This window comes from Schistocerca piceifrons, chromosome 2, assembly GCF_021461385.2.
Source record: "Schistocerca piceifrons isolate TAMUIC-IGC-003096 chromosome 2, iqSchPice1.1, whole genome shotgun sequence".
NCBI lineage: Eukaryota > Metazoa > Arthropoda > Insecta > Orthoptera > Acrididae > Schistocerca > Schistocerca piceifrons.
The window spans coordinates 594571735-594598542 of record NC_060139.1 but is presented as its reverse complement, the minus strand read 5'-3'; the positions used below and the strand labels follow the sequence as shown (position 1 = coordinate 594598542).

General features: G+C 43.1%; 1 protein-coding gene across 1 annotated transcript in view; it reads left to right on the top strand.

Annotated features, from left to right (window-relative positions):
* The first annotated feature begins 21660 nt into the window (after window positions 1-21660).
* LOC124775630 (collagenase-like) overlaps window positions 21661-26808 on the top strand; it is a 64732-nt gene continuing 59584 nt past the window's right edge. The window contains exon 1 of the mRNA XM_047250458.1: window positions 21661-21708. Coding sequence (XP_047106414.1) covers window positions 21661-21708 — 48 coding nt within the window. The remainder of the gene's footprint in view (window positions 21709-26808) is intronic.

Below are 26808 nucleotides of genomic sequence, written 5' to 3'. Positions count from 1 at the left end.
GGAAAATCCCATACAGTCCATCACTCGTAGAATGTAGTTATGGAGCACTCTATCAAAGGCGCGATCAAAATCGATGGAGACGATCGCCGCACGCAGAGGCTATCGGCATTAAGTCCCTGCAGTCACCGGTGGCCATGTGTATGTTGGCTTCTCCCCCCTGTGACGTCTTTTCTGGGGCGAGAATCATCGGCAAACTCGTCTTAATAAATCTGGCGAAAATCTTGTAGTTGGCGTTTAGCATTGTGAGTGGCCGACAGTCGTTAACTGACCGCCCTCCACCGGTATGAGAAGTCCTTCTACAAACGTTGGCGGCACAACACAGTCTGGGAACATAACTTCGCAAAAGATTATAACCCAGCGAGGCATCATGACGGCCCAGGAGACTTATTGGCCACACCTTTGTCCAGGGCGTCTTCGACTTCTTCGTATGAGACTTCCTCCGTTAGTGCGTTCACTGTAGCCTCATCGATACTACATGTTATCTGCTGTAACACTTCTGTAGTGGCCTTGTCATCTACGGTTGTTTCCTGGTAAATATGACGAAAATCATCCTCCACCGCCTTTACTATGGTTGCTTGGGTCGTACAGGAGCGACCGTCTTGTGTCCTGAGTTGTGTGATTAAGTGTTGGCGACGTCGGCGCTGATCCGCCACAACGTGGTGCATAGTGGGTTCCTCTGCCTCCGTTCGATCGTGTCGTCGTGAACGGACTACGGCACCTTCTAGTCGGCGCTTCGTCAATGATAGTATGTGAGCCTTGATTCTGCGATGGTCGTGTTGTCTCCCCTGTGAAGAGGGTAAGGTATCGAGGTCTCAGAGTGCCTCTTAATAGAAATCTAGGGTCTGCCGATGCCACGCAGCCACATCTTTGCCAAACTGTATAAAAGTATCCTGCGAATCGCCGGTTTGCCGCAGAGGAGCCAGAGTCGAGGTGTATCGGGAGTGACGGCGTTCACAGTCAGTCCATGTGGCTTCAACTTGCCGACGGCAATCCAGGTCCTGGAGTGAGTTGTATTTTGCTTCCAAAAGTCATTGCTGCGCCAGACTTGTTGGGGGAGGAGATGTATAGTCAAGACATAGGCACTATGATCAGGAAAGGCCTGAGGCCGTAGTTCGGCGGCCACCACTCCTCGTGTGAGGCATTCCGACACACATATGCGATCTAGCCGGCTGACCGAATGACTGGTAAGATGAGTGTGGCCAGAGCGATTACCGTGGATTTTTTCCCACGTGTCGCACAAGTGAAGTTCTTGGATCACCGCACCCAGTTCCGGAAAGGGCATGTAGTGTGGGATTTGGTCCTTGGGGTGAAGTACGCAATTAAAATCGCCGGCGAACGCTGTTTTCGTATGGTTCGAGGAAAAGGGGGGCGACATCCGTGGAGTAGACGTCTGATGGTACCCGACGGCACGTAAACATTACTGAATCGGGTATTGAGCGTCGTAAGTGCTACTCCTCGAGCATAGGGAAGATACGTGGCGTCAGTAACTTCAATACCATCGCGCACTAATATTGCCACTCCGGTGTCTGCAGGGCCACCGGGCGTCACATATGTTGCGTAACCATAAAAGTTCGGGAGAGCGGTCGTCTTCACTTCTTGCAGGAAAGCAAAGTCAACTCCAGTGTTTTCGTATTGTTTCTTTTCAGAAGTTGGATCTTGACAGGAGAACTTATCATGTTGCTATTCACTGTCGTCAGGCGGTAAGCCTGGCGACGCGTTGGTTTGGGCGAGGTTATCCATGTCGATGTTGGAGAGAAGCGAACTTTCGGAAGTAATGTCACCCCCCCCCCCCCCTCCCCCGGAACGCGGTACTTCTTGTGCTGATGCTGCATGATCTGGCGGCGCCTCAGCTGGCTCCGGATCGGGATCTTGTGTCTCGACGTCCTTGGCCCAACGAAGCGGGCGCGGATGTCTGTTCATGTGCCATAGGCTCGGAATGTTTAATAGCAAGGGACCGAGCGACATCGCTGCCTCCAATGATACCTCCCTGCTGCTCGCTGTTTATTTCAAGGGGGTGGGAGTCGAACGCTGCATGTTTCTCCGTCTGTTCTGCAGGGTTGGAGTCAGTGGAAACGGCCTCAGCCTCGCGCTTGGCTTCTAGAGTGGTCAGTTGTTCTTCCCCCGGCCGAATGGGAACCACAGTGTTCCGACACGTGTCCCCACACGGTCCTACGACGGCGCTTTGGGAATTTCGATGATCGCTGTTTCCCTAAGTGGCCTTCATTGTCAGAAGACGGCACTGACTCACGCCTCGCCGGGACAAATGCTTCGGTAGGTACGATAAGTGAATCAATTGCCAACTTGCTGTCTGTCGTGTTCGGTAGCTCCAGCGTCATTGTACTGTTTTCCACCACTGGCCAGGCCGGTTGATCATCCAGGTTTCTGTCCGTGGAAGGTGATTCCTGTACCGCTAAATCGGTCGGCTGTGTCTGTTTTGTTGAGAACGTTGGGAGCGCCGCCGCGTAATTCACGGGGGAAAAGTCTTTGTCGGTGTAGGAGCAATGTCCGTCGGTGGGAGTCTTGTGATCCGACGCTGGAGGCACTCGGATCGAAGGTGACCTTCCTTACCGGATCCGGAAGACGTTTTCGGCTGGCCGTCATAATTAACCATGGCCCGGCACCATCCTATCTGTAGGTAGGGTCGGTCGGAGTGGCCGAGTGGTTCAAGGCGCTACAGTCTGGAACCGCGCGACCGCTACGGTCGCAGGTTCGAATCCTGCCTCGGGCATGGATGAGTGTGATGTCCTTAGGTTAGTTAGGTTTAAGTAGTTCTAAGTTCTAGGGGACTGATGACCTCAGAAGTTAAGTCCCATAGTGCTCATAGCCTTTTGAACCATTTTGTAGGTAGGACGGTACATGTCATTGGAGGTCAGTGCGCACTTGGCGTACTCCATTGAGCACTGGATACGTCTTAAACAGGGTCCGTTTTTCAGCCACGTGTTGGTGTACCGTGCCGTAGGGGTGGAGCGCAGCCCCAACGTCTGCCGCAGGGAGTTCAAATGGTATTACGAATATGCGGATAGTCTGCAGTCCCACTGCGACATGGCCGCCCTCGGCGTTGCCAACATTGGCGTCTGCGTGGCAGAAACAGAGTTCTTGTTTCATCTCACGAAGCACCTTTGCGCATATATCGTCGTTTATGAGTTTTACATAAACCGTGCTACTGACGTTCGAAAAGTGGATGTCGACAGTGTCGGCAGCCGGATCTTGGCTTCCTCTTTTAAAAAGCGTTCGACTTCGGGAGCCTTTGGTCTGGTAAAGTCGTTCCGAAAGGAGAATTTCAAGGCTGATCTTCTGTATTGGTTTGCCATGATCTTGTAGCGCTACGGCGTCACGTAGTGTCGGTCGAAGGAAGTAAACAAGTCGTGCGGGCCCGCGCTGCTGGCGGAAAGCAACACACTGCACGTCTGCTTCGCTCGGCTGCGAGAGCCGGGCTGTACTGAGCTACCCAAGCACGACTCACGAGCCCTCCTCACGGCTTCAGTTCTGCCCATACCTCGTCTCCTACCTTCAAAACTTCACAGAAGCTCTTCTGCGAACCTAGCACAACTAGCACTCTTAGAAGAAAGGATACTGCAGAGATATGGTTTAGCCAGGACGTTTCACATCAGCGCACACTCCGCTGCAGAGTGAAAATCTGAGAATGTGTCCTTTGCGCCGTGCGGAATGCAACTGACAAATAAGACGTTTTCCCACAATTTCTCATTGAGTTGTGTGTGTGTGTGTGTGTGTGTTTGTACGAGCATGGAGGCGAATGGGTTCTTTGGCTTAAAGGTTACCACAAGTTGCATCAAGCACAACACAGGAGTTGACATGTCACTACCCGTGAGCTACTGAGATTCTAACAGAAGCGGAAGGCAGTAAATGAAGCGCTGTATTTACGTTGAAGATGACTGCGAGTCAAATTGACAGCTGGCTCTTCACATTTGGGTTTTTCCGTAGTTTCTCTAAAGCAAGTGCCAGAAAGATTTATTTAAAAAGCGTACCGGGGTTTCCTTACCCCTTCTTTGTCTTGTCCGAGTTGATGCTGCATGTTTAATGATCCCGTTGTAGACGGGCCATTAAACGATAATTTTCTTGACATCCTTCGGAAAAGACACTCGATGTGCATTTGGGAGGGCCGTGGCTCAAACCTCATCCAACAATACCGATCCACATTTTCCGTGTTTTCCCTAAATTGCTTAAGGCAAGTACGGGACGGTTCCCCTGAAAAGGACGCAATCACTTTTCTTTATAACACTGCCCAAATCCCAGCTTGTGCTGCCCCTCCAATGAACTTATTGTCGATGGGATGTAAACCCCAACCTTATTTCCTTTATAAAGTGCTCCCTAACCATCTTTGGTTCTTTTGGTCTGCTTGCCAGTTTCACGTTTTCGTACACTATTCCGTAGCGCTCTTTCCATACAGTGTCGCAGTGGAGCTCGTGATAGTTCTTCAACTCGCCTCTGCTTCTACTGAAACGAGAACCCAGTAGGAGATGACAAAAACAGAAAACAAGTGGGCGACCACAACATAACAAAGAACTACATTATTTTTACCACTCATATACAGTCGAATTCCGCCTGGATAGCTGAGTGATCAGCGGGTCGGTCTGTCACGCCAGGGGCCAGGGTTCGATTCCAGGCTGGATCGGATATTTTCTCCACTCAGGGATTGGGTGTCGTGTTGTTCTCATTATCATTTCATCGTCATCAGTGGAAGGAAACGAGAAACCACAACTGGAATCACTTCCCTATGCGGTGGACCTCTCTGACGAGGCTTCCCCCATGACTTAAGACCTACCGTAAAGCAGAAGACAAAGTTAGTTAAGTATACAGCCGAAGTGTGAGGACCAGTGAAATGAAAACGGCACACCCACCACAACAGGAATGGCTCCAGTAAAAAGTAATCACCGCACTCGTTAAGACATTCATCCCACTGGCGGATGAGACGATCAATCCCTGTTTCGTAGAAGACTGCATTAACTCTTGCACTCCCTTGTGCGGCTAAAAGCGACGTGCATGCATGTCTTTCTTCAGGTAGCCAAAGATTTGAAAACCGCAGAATGAAACATCTGGGCTCCACGAGATATGTTGCAGTGTTTCCCAACCAAACCGCTAGCCTTCGTCTGATTGACAGTATGGGGATGGGCTTTATCGTTCAACAGGATGATTCCGTCCCACAGCGTTCCTGAGCATTTTGACTTTATGGCATGTCGCAGTTTCTGCAAAGTGTCTTCATGGTGCTGCCCGTTGATTGTGGTGCCCCGCTCGAGACACTCGACGAGTAGAGGGCCCCTGCAGTCGAAGAAGAAGGCCATCACGACCGTACCGGAACTGTGTCAACAGCATTGAATTTCTTTGGCGAAAGGGATGTGGGATGTTTCCTCTGTTGGCTTTGCTTTTTGCACCCGGGCTATCGGAATGCTGTCTGGAGGAATCATCCTGTAGCACGATAATACCCGTCCCGAATCTTGGGGTACACTGTAACATGGCTCCGTATAGCCCGGATCATTCACCTGTGATTTTCGTATCATTGGCGAGCTGAAGAAGTATGTGGACGTTGGTTTCAGTCGGACGAGGAAGTGCATGAGTGGCTGCGGTCGTGGTTCCGTCAGAGCCCAAGCACGTTCTACAAAACCGGAATTGTCGGTCTCCTCTCCCTGTTAGATAAACGTCTTAACGCGTGTAGTGATTTCATTTGAATGGAACCATTCCATGATCCCACTCTGGCTGGTGTTCGTTTTAATTTGTCTGCCCATCTTGCACATACAATGAATAGCAAATAACCTTGAAGTGGAGGCAACGAGTACACAGGAAAACTGTATCCTACTTTAACACGGCAATAGTTTCATCAAACAGAATCCATCTTAGCGCCGCCATTAATACAGAGGTGCGGCGGTGAGGGAGGGGGGAGGAGATTTCAAAATTTCAAAAATGTCTTCAGCATCAAAACAGCGATACGGATATTTTGGCTGCAGATTTTGTTAAGGAAGTGCCTTATCGTGTTCTCATAATGAAATAATATTTAACAGCAATTCGTCAATTCTATCCGCGCAGAGTTCTGAAATCAGAAACAATTTACTTCCTCTTTATTGCTCTGTAGACCGCCAGAATATATTCTTAGCCAACATGCCACTTAATGAAAATGTCTATTGTCGAATCTAACCGAAGTGATGAGTGGAAGGCTGAGTGTTTTCGCTGGGTTTCGCAAATATCCTGTTCCAGAAACAAAATAAACGTCTTAACGCGTGTAGTGATTTCATTTGAATGGAACCATTCCATGGTCCCACTCTGGCTGGTGTTCGTTTTAATTTGTCTGCCCATCTTGCACATACAAAAAATGAAATGAAATGTCGTGTGACGAGGGCCTCCCGTCGGGTAGACCGTTAGCCTGGTGCAAGTCTTTCGATTTGATGTCACTTCGGCGACTTGCACGTCGATGAGGATGAAATGATGATGATTGGGACAACACAACACCCAATCCCTGACCGGAGAAAATCTCCGACCCAGCCGGGAATCGAACCCGGGCCCTTTGGATTGACAGTCTGTCACGCTGACCACTCAGCTACCGGGGGCGGACCTTGCACATACAATGAATGGCTAATAACCTTTAAGTGGTGGCAACGAGTACATAGAAAAACTGTATCCTACTTTAACACGGCAATAGTTTCATCAAACAGAATCCATCTTAGCTCCGCCATTAATACAGAGACGCGGCGATGAGGGAGGGGGGAGGAGATTTCAAAGCGTCCAACGAAAAAACTACAAACAACGAAACTTGTCTAGCTTGAAAGAGCAAAACCAGATGAAGCTAAGGTTGGGCCGCTAGATGGCGCTGCCATAGCTCAAACGGATATCAACTGTGTTTTTTTTTAAATAGGAACAACCATTTTTTATTACATATTCGTGTAGTACGTAAAGAAATATGTTTTAGGTGGACCACTTTATTCGATTTGTGATAGATGGCGCTGTAATAGTCACAAACATATGGCTCACAATTTTAGACGAACAGTTGGTAACATGTAGGTTTTTTAAATAAGAATACAAAACGTAGGTACTTTTGAACATTTTATTACGGTTGTTCCAATGTGATACATGTATCATTGTGAACTTATCATTTCTGAGAACGCATGCTGTTACAGCTTGATTATCTGTAAATACCACATTAATGCAATAAATGCTCCAAATGATGTCCATCAAACTCATTGCATTTGGAAATACGTGTAACGACATTCCTCTCAACAGCGAGTAGTTCGCCTTCCGTAACGTTCGCACATGCAATGACACTGCGCTGACGCATGTTGTTAGGCGTTGTTGGAGGATCACGATAGCAAATATCCTTCAACTTTCCCCACAGAAAGAAATCCGGGGACGTCAGATCCGGTGAACGTGCGGGCCATGGTATGGTGCTTCGCCGACCAATCTACCTGTCATGAAATATGCTATTCAATACCGCTTCAACCGCACGCGAGCTATGTTGGAAGTACATCGCCATTCTGTCATCTTGTAGTAACATCGATAGAATGTTACGTAGGAAATCAGCATACATTGCACCATTTAGATTGCCATCGATAAAATGGGGGTCAATTACCCTTCAAACATACATTAACCCGCTAAGGTCGCTGACGTTCCACTTGTCGCAGCCATCGTGGATGTTCCGTTGCCAAACAGTGCATATTATAACGGTTTATGTTACCGCTGTGGGTGAATGACGCTGCGTCGCTAAATAGAACGCGTGCAAAAAATCTGTCATCGTCCCGTAATTTCTCTTGTGCCCAGTGGAAGAACTGAACACGACGTTCGAAGTCGTCGCTATGCAATTTCTGATGCATAGAAATTTGGTACGAGTGTAATCGATGTTGATGTAGCATTCTCAACACCGACGTTTTTGAGATACTCGATTCTCGCGCAATTTGTCTGCTACTGATTTGCGGATTAGCCGCGACAGCAGATAAAATACCTACTTGGGCATCATCATTTGTAGCAGGTCGTGGCTGACGTTTCACGTGTGGCTGAATACTTCGTGTTTCCTTAAATAACGTAACTATCCGGCGAACGGTCCGGACACTTGGATGATGTCGTGAAGGATACCGAGCAGCATACATGGCACACGCCCGTTGGTCATGTTGATCACAATAGCCATACATCAACACGATATCGACCTTTTCCGAAAGTGGTAAACGTTCCATTTTAACACGGGTGATGTATCACGAAGAAAGTACCGTCCGCACTGGCGGAATGTTACGTGATACCACGTACTTATACGTTTGTGACAATTACAGCGCCATCTATCACAAAGCGAATAAAGTGGTCCACCTAAAACATTCATATTTCTTTACGTGCTACACGAATATGTAATAAAAATGGTTGTTCCTATTTAAAAAAACACACAGTTGATATCCATTTGACCTATGGCAGCGCCATCTAGCGGGCCAACCATAGCGCCATCTGGTTTCCCCCTTCAAGCTAGACGAGTTTCGTTCTTTGTAGTTTTTTCGTTTGATACTTATTTCGTGAGATATTTGGTCTGGTTACTATCAATGGACCACCCTGTATATCCAACGCGACTGATGTATGCATGCGCGGCTAAGAGACGTCCATCTCGCAAAACCCTATATTTAATGCTTATCTGCAGTTTCAAAGGAAATTAAGCTTCATTAAATACGAAGTGATATTATGTAACCAAATACTCGATATTACTTTCGTACTTATGGAAAGCAATGAGGTAACTGCCATCACTTGCTTGAATCGTGAATTCACGGTAAATTGATAGGTAAACCTGAAGAATTTCTTTGTCGACAACTTATCGACCAAATTACCTACTATACACTGTTTACATCTAGTGTGTTATGGTAATGAAAATGAGTCTCTTCTGCGTTGCTATACCCTTCTGAGTGCGACAAAAGAATAAGTTAGACCAGTGTCGTGAACAGCGTTCATTACTGATCTCTTCCAACCCCTTTTTCCCTGGTACGTCTCTTTCTTATTGAGCGCTCATGATTTCTTGTTTTGCGTCCACTAAATAGTATCCTCCCTGTAAGTTGGATATAGATCAAAACTTGAGGACACTTGCAAACGAGTAGCGTCATACTCGAGTCTTTCATTGACTTTCACTTTCGACGCAATAATTCGCTTCGCTGTTAGCACGTGGAATGTTTGTTGAAACGAATTTGTTGCACGAGTGTATTAATGAAGGAAATATATTTCCGATATGAATCCGCGATCATCTTGAATCTTTTGTGACTAAAACCGTCTAGATCGCAAAATAACATGTCTTTATTTACGTGTTGTTTCTGGCACCTACCATCATTAGATATCTGCAATTAAGATGAAAGGAATATAAAGTTTGACAGACGTTTGTTATACAACATCAAACTCCAAAAATTTTAAAGTTAAAACTATGTTTTTAAAAAATTCACACACCAGAAACTTTGAACTTGCGGAACATGGTTCAGCGTCAGTATTAAAATCTATACCTAGTAGGGGCGTCAGCTAGCAACTGGTTAAAAAATTACACAAAGATATAAGTTCTTGCCGACTCATTGGGAACGTTGCCTTCAGATTTTATTTTTATTTTATTTTTATTATAGTTATTTTTTTTTTTTTTGCTTTTCTTTTCCACTTATAGAAAGACAGACATACTTTAAATTATAAAAACACACAGTCCAATTACAAAAGGCGATTTAAATTAGCATAACTATATACTGATGACATTAATTCAGGTGGCGACAATTAGTCCACATGGAGTACACCTAAAATCGACAGCAACTGTTCATTGAATCTGTTAATAACACCTATACACCAGCTTTATGCAACGTTAGTATTAAATACACTTCACATTAACAGGCTATTATCAAAATAGCTTTTGCTGCCATAATTATGCGTGCATAATAAATAAAAAGCTGTGCCTTATGACCTAAAACGCCCGGCTGGGCAGCCTCACAGTCAGGGGCGCCTTGCCACGGTTCGCGCAGCTCCCCCCGTCGGAGGTTCGAGTCCTCCCTCGGGCATGGGTGTGTGTGTTGTCCTTAGCGTAAGTTAGTTTAAGCTAGGTTAAGTAGTGTGTAAGCCTAGGGACCGATGACCTCAGCAATTTGGTCCCATAGGAACTTACCACAATTTCCCATAATGACCTAAGACTTTTCGAACACTACGCTAAAATATGTAGACTTGTAAACACATCCGTATTGTAAAAGTGTATGTTTCACATCTCCTCGAAACAACTAGACTGATTTCAATCGAACTTGGTATACATATCCTTTATTGTCAGGCAACAATCGCTGTTGGGGCAAGAACTACCTACTTACATAGTTCAGAAGATATGATGTCAATTTATTACTTATATGCTACTAACTCTACTCACAAAAATTTCGCAGACAGTATCCACATATGCCACTAAATACATGTACAAAATTATATTATGGTACTACAAGTACAAAATCAAATAGGGGTACTGCAGGAGTAGGTTTAATAATGAATAAAAAAATAGGAGTGCGGGTTAGCTACTACAAACAGCATAGTGAACGCATTATTGTGGCCAAGACAGACACAAAGCCCATGCCTACTACAGTAGTACAAGTTTATATGCCAACTAGCTCTGCAGATGATGAAGAAATAGATGAAATGTATGACGAGGTCAAAGAAATTATTCAGGTAGTGAAGGGAGACGAAAATTTAATAGTCATGGGTGACTGAAATTCGTCAGTAGGAAAAGGGAGAGAAGGAAACATAGTAGGTGAATATGAATTGGGGGGAAGAAATTAAAGAGGAAGCCGCCTTGTAGAATTTTGCACAGAGCATAACTTAATCATAGCTAACACTTGGTTCAAGAATCATAAAAGAAGGTTGTATACCTGGAAGAAACCTGGAGATACTAAAAGGTATCAGATAAGTTATATAATGGTAAGACAGAGATTTAGGAACCAGGTTTTAAATTGTAAGACATTTCCAGGGGCATATGTGGATTCTGACCACAATCTATTGGTTATGAACTGCAGATTGAAACTGAAGAAACTGCAAAAAGGTGGGAATCTAAGGAGATGGGACCTGGATAAACTGAAAGAACCAAAGGTTGTAGAGAGTTTCAGGGAGAGCATAAGGGAACAATTGACAGGAATGGGGGAAAGAAATACAGTAGAAGAAGAATGGGTAGCTCTGAGAGGTGAAGTAGTGAAGGCAGCAGACGATCAAGTAGGTAAAAAGGCGAGGGCTAATAGAAATCCTTGGGTAACAGAAGAAATATTGAATTTAATTGATGAAAGGAGAAAATATAAAAATGCAGTAAATGAAGCTGGCAAAAAGGAATACAAACGTCTCAAAAATGAGATCGACAGGAAGTGCAAAATGGCTAAGCAGGGATGGCTAGAGGACAAATGTAAGGATATAGAGGATTGTCTCACTAGAGGTAAGATAGATACTGCCTACAGGAAAATTAAAGAGACCTTTGGAGAGAAGAGAACCACTTGTATGAATATCAAGAGCTCAGGTGGCAACCCAGTTGTAAGCAAAGAAGGGAAGGCAGAAAGGTGGAAGGATTATATAGAGGGTTTGTACAAGGGCTATGTACTTGAGGACAATATTATGGAAATGGAAGAGGATGTAGATGAAGACGAAATGGGAGATAAGATACTGCGTGAAGAGTTTGACAGAGCACTGAAAGACCTGAGTCGAAACAAGGCCCCGGGCGTAGACAACATTCCATTAGAACTACTGATGGCCATGGGAGAGCCAGTCATGACAAAACTCTACCATCTGGTGAGCAAGATGTATGAGACAGGCGAAATACCCTCAGACTTCAAGAAGAATTTAATAATTCCAATCCCAAAGAAAGCAGGTGTTGACAGATGTGAAAATAAGTCACAGCTGCAAAATACTAACACGAATTCTTTACAGACGAGTGGAAAAACTGGTAGAAGCGGACCTCGGGGAAGATCAGTTTGGATTCCGTAGAAATGTTGGAACACGTGAGGCAATACTAACCCTACGACTTATCTTAGAAGAAAGATTAAGAAAAGGCAAACCTACGTTTCTAGCATTTGTAGACTTAGAGAAAGCCTTTGACAATGTTAACTGGAATACTCTCTTTCAAATTCTGAAGGTGGCAGGTATAAAATACAGGGAGCGAAAGGCTATTTACAATTTGTACAGAAATCAGATGGCAGTTATAACAGTCGAGGGGCATGAAAGGGAAGCAATGGTTGGGAAAGGAGTGAGACAGGGTTGTAGCCTCTCCCCGATGTTATTCAATCTGTATATTGAGCAAGCTGTAAAGGAAACAAAAGAAAAATTCGGAGTACGTATTAAAATTCATGGAGAAGAAGTAAAAACTTTGAGGTTCGCCGATGACATTGTAATTCTGTCAGAGACAGCAAAGGACTTGGAAGAGCAGTTGAACGGAATGGACAGTGTCTTGAAAGGAGGATATAAGATGAACATCAACAAAAGCAAAACGAGGATAATGGAATGCAGTCAATTTAAATCGGGTGATGCTGAGGGAATTAGATTAGGAAATGAGACACTTAAAGGAGTAGATGAGTTTTGCTATTTAGGGAGTAAAATAACTGATGATGGTCGGAGTAGAGAGGATATAAAATGTAGACTGGCAATGGCAAGGAAATCGTTTCTGAAAAAGAGAAATTTGTTAACATCGAGTATAGATTTAAGTGTCAGGAAGTCGTTTCTGAAAGTATTTGTATGGAGTGTAGCCATATATGGAAGTGAAACTTGGACGATAACCAGTTTGGACAAGAAGAGAATAGAAGCTTTCGAAATGTGGTGCTACAGTAGAATGCTGAAGATAAGGTGGGTAGATCACGTAACTAATGAGGAGGTATTGAATAGGATTGGGGAGAAGAGAAGTTTGTGGCACAACTTGACTAGAAGAAGGGATCGGTTGGTAGGACATGTTTTGAGGCATCAAGGGATCACAAATTTAGCATTGGAGGGCAGCATGGAGGGTAAAAATCGTATAGGGAGACCAAGAGATGAATACACTAAGCAGATTCAGAAGGATGTAGGTTGCAGTAGGTACTGGGAGATGAAGAAGCTTGCACAGGATAGAGTAGCATGGAGAACTGCATGAAACCAGTCTCAGGACTGAAGACCACAACAACAACAACTACAAGTAGTTCAGGAGAAATGAAGTTGGTAGAGCATTTACCCGCGAAAGGCAAAGGTCCCGAGTTCGAGTCTCGGTCGGGCACACAGTTTTAATCTGCCAGGAAGTTTCATATCAGCGCATACTCCGCTGCAGAGTGAAAATCTCATTCTGAGAAATGAAGTTATGAACACGGAGACGCGTTAAAAAGTGTCGTATTGTGCATGACGCTTAAATTTATTACTTCTTTGCAACCATTTTGCAGACAGTATCTACACGCGAAGCTGAATGTGCCCACAAGTCACTGTATGACTCGTAGATCAGGAGATATGACGTCATAAACACTGAGACTCGTGAAAAACTGCTGCATCATGCAAGACGTCTACATTTTTTACTTCTATGCTATTAACTCTACACACAAAAAATTTCATAGCCAGTATCCACATTAGAATCTAAATGCCGCTACAAAATTATGTTATGGTACCGTACATATTTCGGGAGAAATGACGTTATAAACACTGAGATGCGTCAAAATTTCCGCATTTTGCATGAAGTTTTAATACAATTATTCTTAAGTACTAAGATACTCCTATAGTCGAGTCAACTTAAGGAAACCCTTGACAACTGGCTTCGCTTTTGACAGCTTTTAACTACAAAGCGCAAATGACTGCAGACGAAAACAATAGTTGTCCATAGTGCTATGAAGAGGCGATGCCATAGAGAAGTTTACTATGACACGTTGTACTCTCAGAACAGCTGCGCCCAGCGTACGGAAGCAGCCCGGGATATTTCACACCGACTCTACTGCAGGAGTAAGCCTACATACGAGGTTTCGTTTCTAATAGAAAATTGGCAAAGCGAATGGTCAGGCAACGCCGGGTTTATCAGCTAGTGTTTTGTAAAAAATAAGACAGTTTGGTTATTAAATTCAGATAGTTTGGAAGGCAGTTCATCTTGCGAAAGAGCCAGGCAGGCCATTTGCCACACAAGCACTTGCAGCTCCGCTGACACGTTTATGTGTTGATGATGTTTGGTTTGTGGGGCGCTCAACTGTGCGGTTATCAGCGCCCGTACAAATTCCCAACCTTTGCTCAGTCCAGTCTCGCCACTTTCATGAATGATGATGAAATGATGAGGACAACACAAACACCCAGTCATCTCGAGGCAGGTGAAAATCCCCGACCCTGCCGGGATTCGAACCCGGGACCCCGTGGTCGCGAAGCGAGAACGAGACCGTGAGACCACGAGCTGTGGACTTTCTGTGTTGAGACACCTGTGGTATCCAGAAACAGGTACTTGATGTTTACAGCATTATCTTGCTGGGAGATGATGTGTTTGTGTCTGATCGAGGCACCTTTGATAAAAAATGGTTCAAATGGCTCTGAGCACTATGGGACTTAACATCTGAGGTCATCAGTCCCCCAGAACTTTTTAAACCTAACTAACCTAAGGACATCACAAACATCTATGCCCGGGGCAGGATTCGAACCTGCGATCGTAGCAGTCGTGCGTTTCCGGACTGAAGCGCCTAGAACCGCTCGGTCACCCCGGCCGGCCCACCTTCGATAGATGATTCCTTAGGGGACTTGGAGAAGCTGGACTGAATAGGAGAATTTAAGAGCAGCAAGGAGCAGAGAAGATCCGGCTGAATATCACATGTTCGGTGTCAGAGAACATTCCGACAGTTCTACATGACAGCCGAGAATGTTTATACTGAAACTGTTGTGGCTGTCTTCTGAGGCAGGATGAGCAGCTCTATCTAAGCGTTTCGGCCGTACAGAATTGTGTGTGAGAAAACAGTGGCGAGATGTATGTGAGGAGAAGGTAAAGGGACGTGACATGTGGAAGGGAAACGTCAGTGGAGCATTGCGCTTGTTGGGGAAAAGGAACAGGACTAAGCTTTGCTATAGCACTGGATTTTGTAGGATAGTGTTAGGATGGATTATACATCAGAAAAAGTGAAAAGGAAGTGCTGGTGGGATTATGAGGGGGTGACATTCTTGTGAAATGTGCAGCAGGATTTGTTGGAGGATGTAGAGAGTCTCTGAATGAAGAGGATATTTTGAAGAACAATTGTTGTGAAACGAAATCAGTCATGCGTGTGGGATATTTTTAGTTAGGTAGAATGCTCTATCAATAGGGTAGATAGGGACAGTTTTTTATGGGTGGAGCTTGGTATAACATTTACATGAATATGTAGATGGAATAGGATGCGGGTGTTACCTATTGCTGGGACTGTAGGCTGAAAGACTGTTTCAAGAGACTGTGCGGTGATTTGGCGACACAGTTCAAGTTTGCTCCGGTCAGCGTGTGCCACCACGTCTGGAGGTGATGATCGATACGGAAAGAGGGGCGCGGATCAGCGAAGGAGCCTCAGACACTGCGACCGGTGTCAACAAGAGAGGGATGGCGACTGTGGTGAAGGAGCCTTGGATGGGGCACGGGATGAGTTGGAATTTTGAGCCAGGGTCTTCGATGTCGATGGACGGTCGCTGGTAAGAGGTGTCGAATGCACGGAGGGCGCGTCGGCCAGTGTTGCCTTGGTACCCCGACGACAGTGCCTGGACTGCATGGACGTGACTGCCGCGTGCTCCCCAATGGGAACTTCCTTACCTCACAGTTTCTAACAACAATCCTTTAGTGCTAGTTAAACTTTCTTGCAGAGTCCCACTGGTATTTAGGCGAAGCCGGAGAAAGTTCTGCTTTATTGCTTACTGTTTACTGACAGGAAGCAGCACAGGCACCAGTGCTAACATACATAATTCACATTGGGTCGTGTTGTTACAGCTTGTACGTATGGGGAAATTCTGTGGTAGATTAGCGTTTAGCTGTTTGGTTTTGTTTATTTTCTGTTATGAGTCTTTTTACACGACTTTATTCCATTATGCCAGTGTGTGCATAATGAAAATGAATGTCAGTTTTGGTCAGAATTACTCTGTCTAGTAAATTCTGTTTACATACTTGGTTTGTACACTTATTTTTTGGATTTAATTTGTTTTATGTAATTTCAATTTTAATTGTGAAGGCAATGTTATGGATTTTAGGTTACGGTTCCAGTGCTTCCATTTCTTTTCTTTTGAGGATTTCGAGAAATTTGAATCAGAGCACAGTAACGTGTTATGAAATTTTGTATAGCACGTTTGAAGTGTGATTTAATTATGCTGTAATTGAATTATAGAATTGAATAATCCACTCACGAAAGAAATTATTAAATCAGGCTCAGACCAGGATTTTATGTTTATTATGTCATTTTATCTAACTTCCTTATGATTTTTTACTTAACTGTGTTCAGTGGAAGAGATGGTGTTAATAAATCGTGTTACTGCTAACACATAACTAATCTCTCATTATTTCTAGTCACCCCATCTCACAGCCTATGTTACCATCGTTACAAGGTGATTAACTTTGCTGTAGAGACAAATGGGAAGGTTTTTACAAACTTGAGTCAAATTTTTGTTTCATGTAAGGAAGTTCAAGCAATGGTATCCTTTGGCCCAAGATTGAGAGATTTTGTGTACAGCATCTAGTCATAACTGAAAGCGCCATTAATAAAGAAGTAATCGATAGATGAATGGAATTCCTGAGAACATGCAGATAAGGAATACGGGACTACAGTTGTTGCAGATGCAGATGTGGTAAGGATGCCTGGTTCGCTGTTAAGTTTGTGTTTCATGTCCTCTGCTATGATCACAGAACAGCGCTAATGGATGTTGCGGAGTTGTTGTCGTTTTCGGCTTTAGAGACTATGCAGGAGCAAGTCTGCGGGTGGAAAAAGGCTAAAGACTACAACAGCGACTCTATGCGGCAGGAGTGACTGCAAATCATATTAATACGCATGTGAAAGCATAGACTACTTAATATTTTCCTAAACGCCGAGCATAAAAGCAGGATTCTCTCACGCTCATAACACGGGTTCTATGGGCCATAGAAAGCTGGGGTCAAGTGTTTTGGATAGTCTTTTGGTTAGGAACCATTTGCATGCCAAACGGAAGGATCGTCTTAGTGTCACTCTCATTTAGTACAGAGTCAAAGTATGAATGTTATACAAATGGATATGAATCGAATCGGTTGGATCCTTTTGCATTTGATGTGATTTACGGTGGACCTTAAGGGGCTTTTCGGAAACACTATTAGTTCCTGGGAACTTCCTTAGAAAACTTTAAAAAGGGGTGTTTTTACCATTTTTCCATACAGAAACCGAACCGTCTATGTACAAATGGTCGGAATTTTTACGATATATTCCTAAGATTCAGGCCTCGAATGACCTTTAAAATTTTAATGATATTTTTATCAGTTTTCGAGATACAGAGGTTCGGAGTTACTCTACTTCTGCATGTAAAATACGCACCTTAAATCCGGTATGAAACGAAATGTTAATAATGAACAACCGCAGAAAATAGATTAAATTTTAACGATATACTCTCTACCGGTTTATCTAGAAGTGCCATCTTCTTGTTTTCAAAACCTTTGTCCATTATCGAGAAACACCCCAAAATCATGATTTTTTGGGTACCAAAATCAAGCCTCAGATTTCAAGACGGTTAATGCACAGCAGATGGATGTAAGCTTTACAATATGTTCTCAAGATCCCAGTCTCGAAAAAACTTGAAAATCTTTGGATATCTTTATTCGTTTCTGAGATACATAGGATAAAGCCCTACCTGTACACGTAAAATACGCAAGTAAATCATAGTGTGAGGCGAAAACCTATTTCACAAAGTGACGTAGTATGGGGAACTATGCTGTAAAGCGTCTTCATTAGCATCATAAGCGTTCTGCGAAACCCATGTTGTAGTACTGTAGCATAAGCAAAATTTTGGGCAGGTAAAATCCAGTCTGCGGTGCAAAATTAGTTCTGCGATATTACAATTTCACGTAAGTAAACTATTAAAATTTTACTACCCCACGAAGTTCTTTTCATACGAGTGACGTGCCTGACTGCAGCAGGGATAACCAGCGAAAAAATGCTCCTATCGGAGCACAAAAAAGGCAAGGATGCTCCGGTTTAAAAGAATGCCTTATTCTACCTTCCTCAGCACCTTTAGAAATTTTGCCTTAAATTTTGGCATGTGAACATAGTCACGCATTTTTATTCTGAGAGAGAAGGAGACAATGGCAGTGTGAAATAGACGGAAAAGTAATAAATACTGGGCGATAATAGGCAATTGTTAGGGTATAGAAAGAGCGAAGAAGACAGCGATACTGTTAGAGAGAGAGAGAGAGAGGCGTTGGAACATAGGTGACAGTGACAGAATTGTGCAATGAAAAGAGTGAAGGAGACAGTGCCAGAGGGAGAAGAATAAAGAGACGGAAAAGATGGAAGTGGGTCAGAACCAGTGAGAGGCAGAGTGTATGACAACGACAATGACGAAGAGGGAGACAATGACAGTGAGAAGAGACAGCAGCAGTGGGAAGAAATGAATGAGATACAACAGTAAGAGAGAGGAAAAGGGAGACAGTGACAATGAGAGGAAATAGTAGCAGAAGGACAGAACGAAGACGACTGAGCCTGTGAGACAGGAGACGCTGACAGAGAGACACGAAGAGATAATGACAATGAACTGGGATTGACTGAGTGAGTGAGAATGGGCAAGTGGGGATGGAAGGTGATGGCAGAGAATGACGAGCTCAGAGCTCTAGCGGAGAATCCACTAAAGAGAGGCATACGGTGAAGCTTCATATGAATGTGAAAAGTGACCTAAGTCAGGCTAGACGCTCCATGAGTGGCTAGAAACTTTAACCATTTTTCTTTGATGTTATTTCATGTTCTCATTGGCTTTCAGAGTAACAACTCTTTTCAGCCAGAAGAGCTTAAAAGATACGAAGACGGGATAAAATTTGTAAAAGGATTTAAAATATATAAAAGGGTGTTTGACAATGATAACACTTAAAATAACATATAGGAGAATGCTGTCTGATATTTCAACAATGGGTTGAAAGAAAGTTAAAACAAACACTGCGCTCATTACCCTTCGCTATTGATTTGTATGGTGACTTCCTGCATTTAGCAGGAATAGTTAGAAGATGGATTGGTCCTTTGTTGAGGTCAATGTTTATGGAGCTGCTGGGTTCAGGTGGGCTGTGTTGTGGCGGTAGACGTAATGTGGGGGGATGATTGGTACGGAAAACATGGGATCTGGATGTAAATAGCTAAGATGGGGGCCAGGCCAAGGTCAAAAGAAGGGAAGAAAAGGGAGGGATGGGGAGGGACGGGACCCTTGAAACCGGAAAGGGCTAGAGAGAAGTGGATAAAAAATGTTCAGGTGTGTGTGAATTCCTAAGGGACCAAACTGCTGGGGTCATCGGTCCCTAGACTTACACACTACTTAAACTAACTTATGCTAAGAACAACACACACTCACACACACACACACACACACACACACACACATGCCCGAGGGAGACTCGAACCCCACCCCCGGTGGGAGGAGCCGCGCAGTCCATGACATGGCGCCTGTAACCGCGCGGCCACTCTGGGCGGCTAGAAGTGGGTAATAGGAGGAACTGATGTCAGGGCGGTTTCCTTGTCAGAGTGTTAAAGAGACTTTTGAAATTGCGCAACAGGAGGTTAAGGAGAGCGTAGGAATGTGATGTGGGATGTGTTGACGCATGCACGGCTGAACACTAGGATCTGTGATTGTGGGGAAAAAAGTCAGATTGTTGGAGTCGAGTTTGCGCGAAGTATTGGATGTACCGAGGTGGAAATTTCTACCGTCTAATGACTTAAGACTTTTGTACAGGATAGTAATTTTCCGATGCTAAAAATTGTGTCACTGAGCTGTTCCAAGCTCTCATCACAATGAAATCAATGCTGTTAAGCAATAGGAAATTACTTCGTAAGACACCTTTCGTATATAACTGAGCAGCGAGAAGCAGAAAGAGCAAGTTAGAATACCGCTCGAAATAGTTCCTTTAAGGAACAGACAGCACTGTCTAGCTACCTGTGTTTCGTGACATCTGTTGTCTGTTCGCCTCTACGGCTCATTAGGATTGTTCGATACTGTCACTAGAGCGCTCTGCGTGTCAAGTTCTTGTAACTGGTCACGCTGTTCGAGAGTGTGAGTTATCTTTCGTTTTCCTCTTGAGTGATATTGTCGAGAACCAAGAACCCTTCAAGTTAACCAAGGTACCGGGAAGGTATAGGTATCTCGAAATGCTTGCTGCAGAATCTATGACATTGAACCCAGACAGTTATAACCACCGGGTTTTGTGCCAACACATGTTCAACAGCTCACTTTGAACTTGCTAAAGCATGGATAGTAAAATGAATGTCTTACAGACATTTGTAAAAATCATATGTGAAGGGGACGTACATAACATAAGAGAAATAACATCCAGGCATGAGACGTTGTTTCCATTTTGCAACGGTATCGTCTCAAAATTCCGAAATGGAATCATTGTATACCGTATTTGTCAAAATTCCGAAATGGAATCATTGTATACCGTATTTGTTTATTTACTGTTTTATCATGGTATTTCTCATCGGCCCGAGAGCTCGCGGGTAGCGATACATTGCCTCTCTTAAGTCGAGGGAGTTTATAAAGTGCCGGTGCACGGAACAGCGATACCTTTACTTAAAATACTGGAAGGCGCATAACCTTCACATTACTTCATATCGAAAATTTTACGTCAAATATTGTTGTTTTTTTAAATTGCAGAGTAGTGATGATGGTCTTATAAAAAAGCTTAACATTTGTTTGTTTGGATTGATTTACAGGAAATAAGCCGTGATGAGGAGAACGTTTTGCTGTGTTAGAAGGGATGTGGTACAGAAACGTTGGGGAGAGAGACCCCAAATCAGCTTTTAAAACGGAAGGAGGAAAGTGAGGAAGCAAGAGGGAAGAGGAGGAGGGGGCGCAGGGCAATAGCCACTTCATATTTTTATTTAAAAATGATTTACATCTCCTCCCTATAGGAAGAATTTCAGGACTTGCTTAAACCCTACTTCGTCATACATTAAACAGCATCGGTAAAAGAAAAAAAACTCGGAAGTATATTTTATTGGTTTCTATTTTTAATATTCCCACGTGGTTTTGGTAGACTGAAACCCTCTCTTTTGTTTTCGTACCCTGCCACTTTTTCCTACACAACATAACAGGAACTCGCGTCAGTTGACATTGTCAATGACTTGTCGTGGGACTGCTAGTGCGAATACGGCATCAAGACGTTTTTTCTTTAAGGTGCTGTATTTTTTAAGAGTGATGTCAAAAAAAAAAAAAAAATTGCAGACTCGAAAGTTTGTTAATGAAGTTGGTTTGTGGATATTTTGTTGTGGACTCGCTGTCGAAACGTTAGTGACAATGCTTACGAAGGCATAAGTTTGTGATAAAAAGAGTTCAAAGATTTGTGGAAATAATCTTCCTAACAGATAACCGTGATAGAATGAAATGTTGCACTCCCGATAAAAGGTAATCCTGCTTAGTTTCTACGCCGAATACAACATATGTAATCCGTCTCCTGTATCATTCATGATACCACTGAAGGCAGGCATAGGTCACGTAGTGCACTGTGGAGCTTAGTCGGCGTATGCGTGTCTATAAAAGTAGTTTGCGTCAAGAGAGCCAGCCAGCAGTGTGGTCACGATGCAGCTGGCGCTGTGGGCGTTGTTCCTCGTGGCGGCCACAGCTCAGGTGGGTTGACAGGAGTCGCTGGCGCAGTCTGAAAGCATATATCTGTGCCCGACTTACATTCCGCGGTCCAGTTTGTTATGATTTCTCAGCCACATTGAATCAGTCATCCTAACAAGTTTTCTATAGTCGTAGCGCACGTGACATCACCAAAGCAAATAGTGCATATTATCTAAGGGAAGGGATTAATAATCTTAAACAAATATACAACAGGGAAGAAGGTAAATTTTATTATAACAGCGAGACAATGCAAATAGTTTTATGTGCCTGCCTGATGCAACCATCAATGTGCCTTTAGTATATGAACAGAATGGCGTGCATCTCTACAATAATGTCAGACTTCTCCAGGGCGTCTGCACTCGTGTTTATAAAGTAACCATGGTAGGGGCTTTAAGCGCTCACAGATGCAGAGAAAGACAACTTACATTTTGCAAGAGAGGCTTATGTTCTTCGACCATAATAAACAAAGACAAATCACTTAATTCAGTATGAAAATTGAAATACAAAAATTACGTATTTAGACAAAAAACTGAAGGCGAAGAAAAATAATTAAAAGCAAAATGGAAAAAAGGTGCCAAAGCTGTATAAAAATTATGGGAAAAATCAGCCAGTGTGATATAGTGAAAAGATAACTTACAACCTATCCTTATTTCATTAGATAAGGCATTATTTCTGAAAGACAGAAAATGCATGCCTTATCTATGATCCGTGACGGGTTACTTCATTGTCAGCTACTGATAACATAGAAATATGTACGTTCTCTGACACTGTGAGACATTATTCCATAGTCGAAAGCCAGAAAACAATATACAGTGCGCATGATTGAGGGAGTAGTGAAAGTAGTTATGAATGAAATTATCAAATGGCTCGTCAACTTTAATGTTGGAGTGCTTCGTTTGAGGACTTACGCGTCGCACTATAACTATCTACTATTTTCTCTTTTTTGGTGTCATTATTCAAATGACTGTTTCGATGCGCCCTGCCACGACTTCCTCTCTTGTGCAAACTTCATCTCAGAGCAGCAATGGCTCCTTATGTCCTCTACTGTTTGTTGCATGGTCCCAATCTCTGTCTTCCATATAATTTTTGCCCTTCACAACTTCTTCTAGTGCAATGGAAGTTATTTTATTGATGTCTCCACACCCGTCTTATCATCCTGTCCCTGCTTCTTCTCAGTGTTTTCCATATGTTACTGTCTTCGCTGATTCTGAGGATGAATTCCTCAACATTTTTCTGTCCAACAAATTTTCAACATCTCAAACGCTTCGATGCTCTTCTTTTCCGGTTTCACCACAGTCCATAATTCACTACCATACAAAACTTTGTCCAGACATATATTCTCGGAAATTTCTACCTCAGATTATGGCCGATATTTGATATTAGTAGACATCTACCAGCCAGAAATGCCCCTTTTGCCTCTGAAAGTCTGCTTTTTACGGCCTCCTTCCGTCCGTCATACGTTATTTTGCTTCCAAGGCAGAATAATACCTTCATTTCGTCAAATTCGTGGACCCCTATTTTGAAGTTTATCGAGAATTCCATTTCTGCTACTTTTCATTATTTTCCTCTTTCTGCTGTTTACTCTCAGTCTACATTCTATACTAATTATACTGCTCATTTTATTCAACAGTTCCTGTAATTCTTCTTCACTGATGATAGTAATGTCATCAGCGAATCTTATTATTGGTATCTTTTCACACTGAATTTCAGCCATATCTTTGAAGCTTTTTTTATTACAGTCAGAGCTTCTTCAATCTCTAGATTGAACAGTAGGAGTGAAAAGATAGAGCGCTGTCTTACACCCTTTCTAATCGACGTATTTTGTTCTTGGTCTTCCATTCTTAGTTTTCAATCTTGGTTCTTCTAAATAATGAACTTTACCCATCTTTCCCGACAGCTTCTACCTATACCTTCTCAGAATTTCGATCATATTGTACTACTGTACATTGTCGAATGCTTTTTCTAGTTAGACGAATCCTATGAACGTGTCTTGATTTTTCTTAACTCTTGCTTCCCTTATCAACAGTAACGTCAGAAGTGCCCCACTGGAGCTCCTACCTTTTCGAAACCCAAATTGATTGTCAGCTAATAGATCCTCAATCATCTTTTCCATTCTTATGTGTATTATTCTTGTCAGCAACTTGGATGCATGAGTCGTTAATCTGACTATGCGATAGTTTCCGCACCTATTTGCCGTTGCTATGTGTATCCAGACTCTAACAACCCTACCACAACAAAGGTCAAAATTTTAATAACGATTGTGGTGTTGCTCGCGCTGCTAAATACTGCATTTTCTGGCAGCAACAGTCATATTATGTGGCAGGTGTCATTAGAGCACAGTTAATAGTCATTTCATGTAATAATGAAAAAACTAGGCACTCATCTTTTTGTGTTTCCCACGCTGGTCTCGTATTATCATGGCTCAATCGTTGAAGATCTAGGTGGTTATGATTCCAAGCTCGGATGTAAAGAGGCATAGGTTTTATTCTGCTATATTCAAAAGTTTTGTAGATGCGCTTCACAAACCATTCTTGAAGATTACACTTTTGCAGGACAATGGTGATGGAAAAAAAGCAATCAGCACTCCGAATTTAAGTTACACTTCCTATTAATTGCAATATCACGTAAACACAAAACATCACTTCACAATACAAAACATACTTGAAAACATCTTTCTCACAGTCACTGTTAAAGTTCACATTTTATAAGCTGACTACGTTATGCGTCTTTCCAACATGACGTCCAACACTTCACTCTCTCAAGGTCCGACTCTCTAACAACTTAACAACTAACTAATAATCGCTTACGCGCCCAAAAATCAGAGTTACAAGTACGTCAAAGATCATAGTGACAAAAGAAAGAATACACATAAGAATAATATCATTGCAATATAAACATATCGATGTATCACAAATGAAATCAAATCTGAATGTTGCCTCAGAAATATGTCAACTACTTTGCAGAAACACAGTAGAATATTACTGGAATCGAGAGGTTCAGGTGAGCTGCCGTAATGGTTACGTAATTCAAGTACCATTACAAGACGCAGATTGTAGACATCAACCTGAATGCCATTTCCTTAAACCTTACAGTCATTCAGAAGGAATGTTATCGATTTTTTCCACCTTATTTGATCGTAGGTCCTAGAAAGCTCTTTTAACTCTGCCTCTAATTTTGGATCCCCTACCTCATTCATATCGACTAAAATTTCTTCTTATTCAGAAGCAGACAATTCGTCCCCTACAAAGAGGACTTCAGTGTTCCCCTTTCCACCTATCCGCTCTCTCTTCTGCGTTTAACAGTGCAATTTCCGTGGCACTCTTAATATTTCTAGCCTAGCTTTCAATTTCACCGAAGGTTGGTTTAACTATTCTATATGCTCAGAAAGTGCATCTGACGGTCGATTATTTTTCGATTTCTTCTATTTTTACTGCCGCCATTTCGCTCTTGCTTCTCTGCACTTCCTATTTATTTCTTTTCCTAAGTGACATATATTTCTGTATTCGTGAATATGTCTGAAAGCTTTTGTACTTTGCTTATTTGTCGATCAATTGAATTACATATTCTATTAGGCAAGGTTTCTTCGCAGTTACCTTCCTTGTACCTACTTAGCCGGCCGCTGTGACAGAGCGGTTCTAAGTGCTTCAGTCCGGAGCAGCAGTGCTGCTACGGTCGCAGGTTCGAATCCTGCCTCGTGCATGGATGTGTGTGATGTCCATAGGTTAGTTAGGTTTAAGTAGTTCTACGGCTAGGGGATTGATGACCTCAGATGTTAAGTCCCATAGTGCTCAGAGCCATTTGAACAATTTTTTGTACCTACTTCTGTCTGTTCAACTTCTGCGATTTAGAGATGCCTACTCGTGTTCAACGGAACTGTCCACTGTGGTATCCGTTATGGAAGAATCTATATCCTCAGTGAACTTCAAATGCATCCCATCATTCCTCAGTACTTCAGTATACCATGTCGTTGAATACGACTCTTCCGAACAAGTCTTTCAACATTCATTTACCTTCATTACTAAATTGTGATCGTGGTCTATATACACTCCTGCATATGCCTTACAATCCAATAACTGATTTCGGAACCTCTGTCTGACCTTGATGTAATCCGGCTGGAATCTCGCCGCCCCTCCAGGCCTTTTCCAAATTTACCTCCACCTCTTGTGAGTTTTGAACAGTGGATTTACTATTACCTACTGAAATTTACTGCAGAACCGAATTAGTGTTTCCCTCTCTCGTTTCCACTACGAAGCCCACATTATCCCCGAAATCTTTCTTCTACTCCTTCCCCTGCAACCGCATTCCAAACCCCCATAATGATAAGATTATCATCTTTTTTTCCATACGGAAATACCTGTTCAGTATCCTCCTTCGTCTTTTGCTTGTGACATCCACATGTATGCTTGAACTATTGTTGTTGGCGTTGGTTCACTGTCGTTTTCGCGTCTTTGATATCCTATTCGAGTTATACCATTTTCCGGTGTCTGTTGATATTATCCTATATTCGCCTCAGCCGAAATTCTTATCTTCTTTCCACTTCACTTCATTTCACTGGCCGCATCTAGATTACTTCTGATAATCCACGCCCAAACTCGTAGAACGTTACTCATTTGTTGGTTGTTCACTCTTTTTCTCACGGACATCTCCCCCTTGCTAGGTCCCTCCCGGAGATCATAATGGGGGACTAATCCGGAATCTTTTGCCAATGGAGATATCCTAATGACACTTTTTCAATTACAGGCCACATTTCCTGTGGGTACACGCTGTTTGTCTTTAACGCTATTGTTTCCACTGCCTTTTGTATCCTCATGCCGCTGATCACTGTTGAATCGTTCGCCTTTTAGGGGCAATTTTCAAACCAAGGAGTAAGAGGACGCCCGGAAAACTGTTCGTTCCACCGTTCACTTTGACAAGGCCGTTGGCAGAACGACTCCTTATATGAGTACGTACACCATTGCTGATGTCTTTTTACTCAGAATCTAACACTCACTAGGTTCAGATCCGAGATACAGGAAGTTTCGATTACTAGTTGAAGATACTAGTCCTGCTCAACGACTCTAGTTACTAGTTTTTTTTTTCCGGCGTGCCACAGATTCCTCTCCT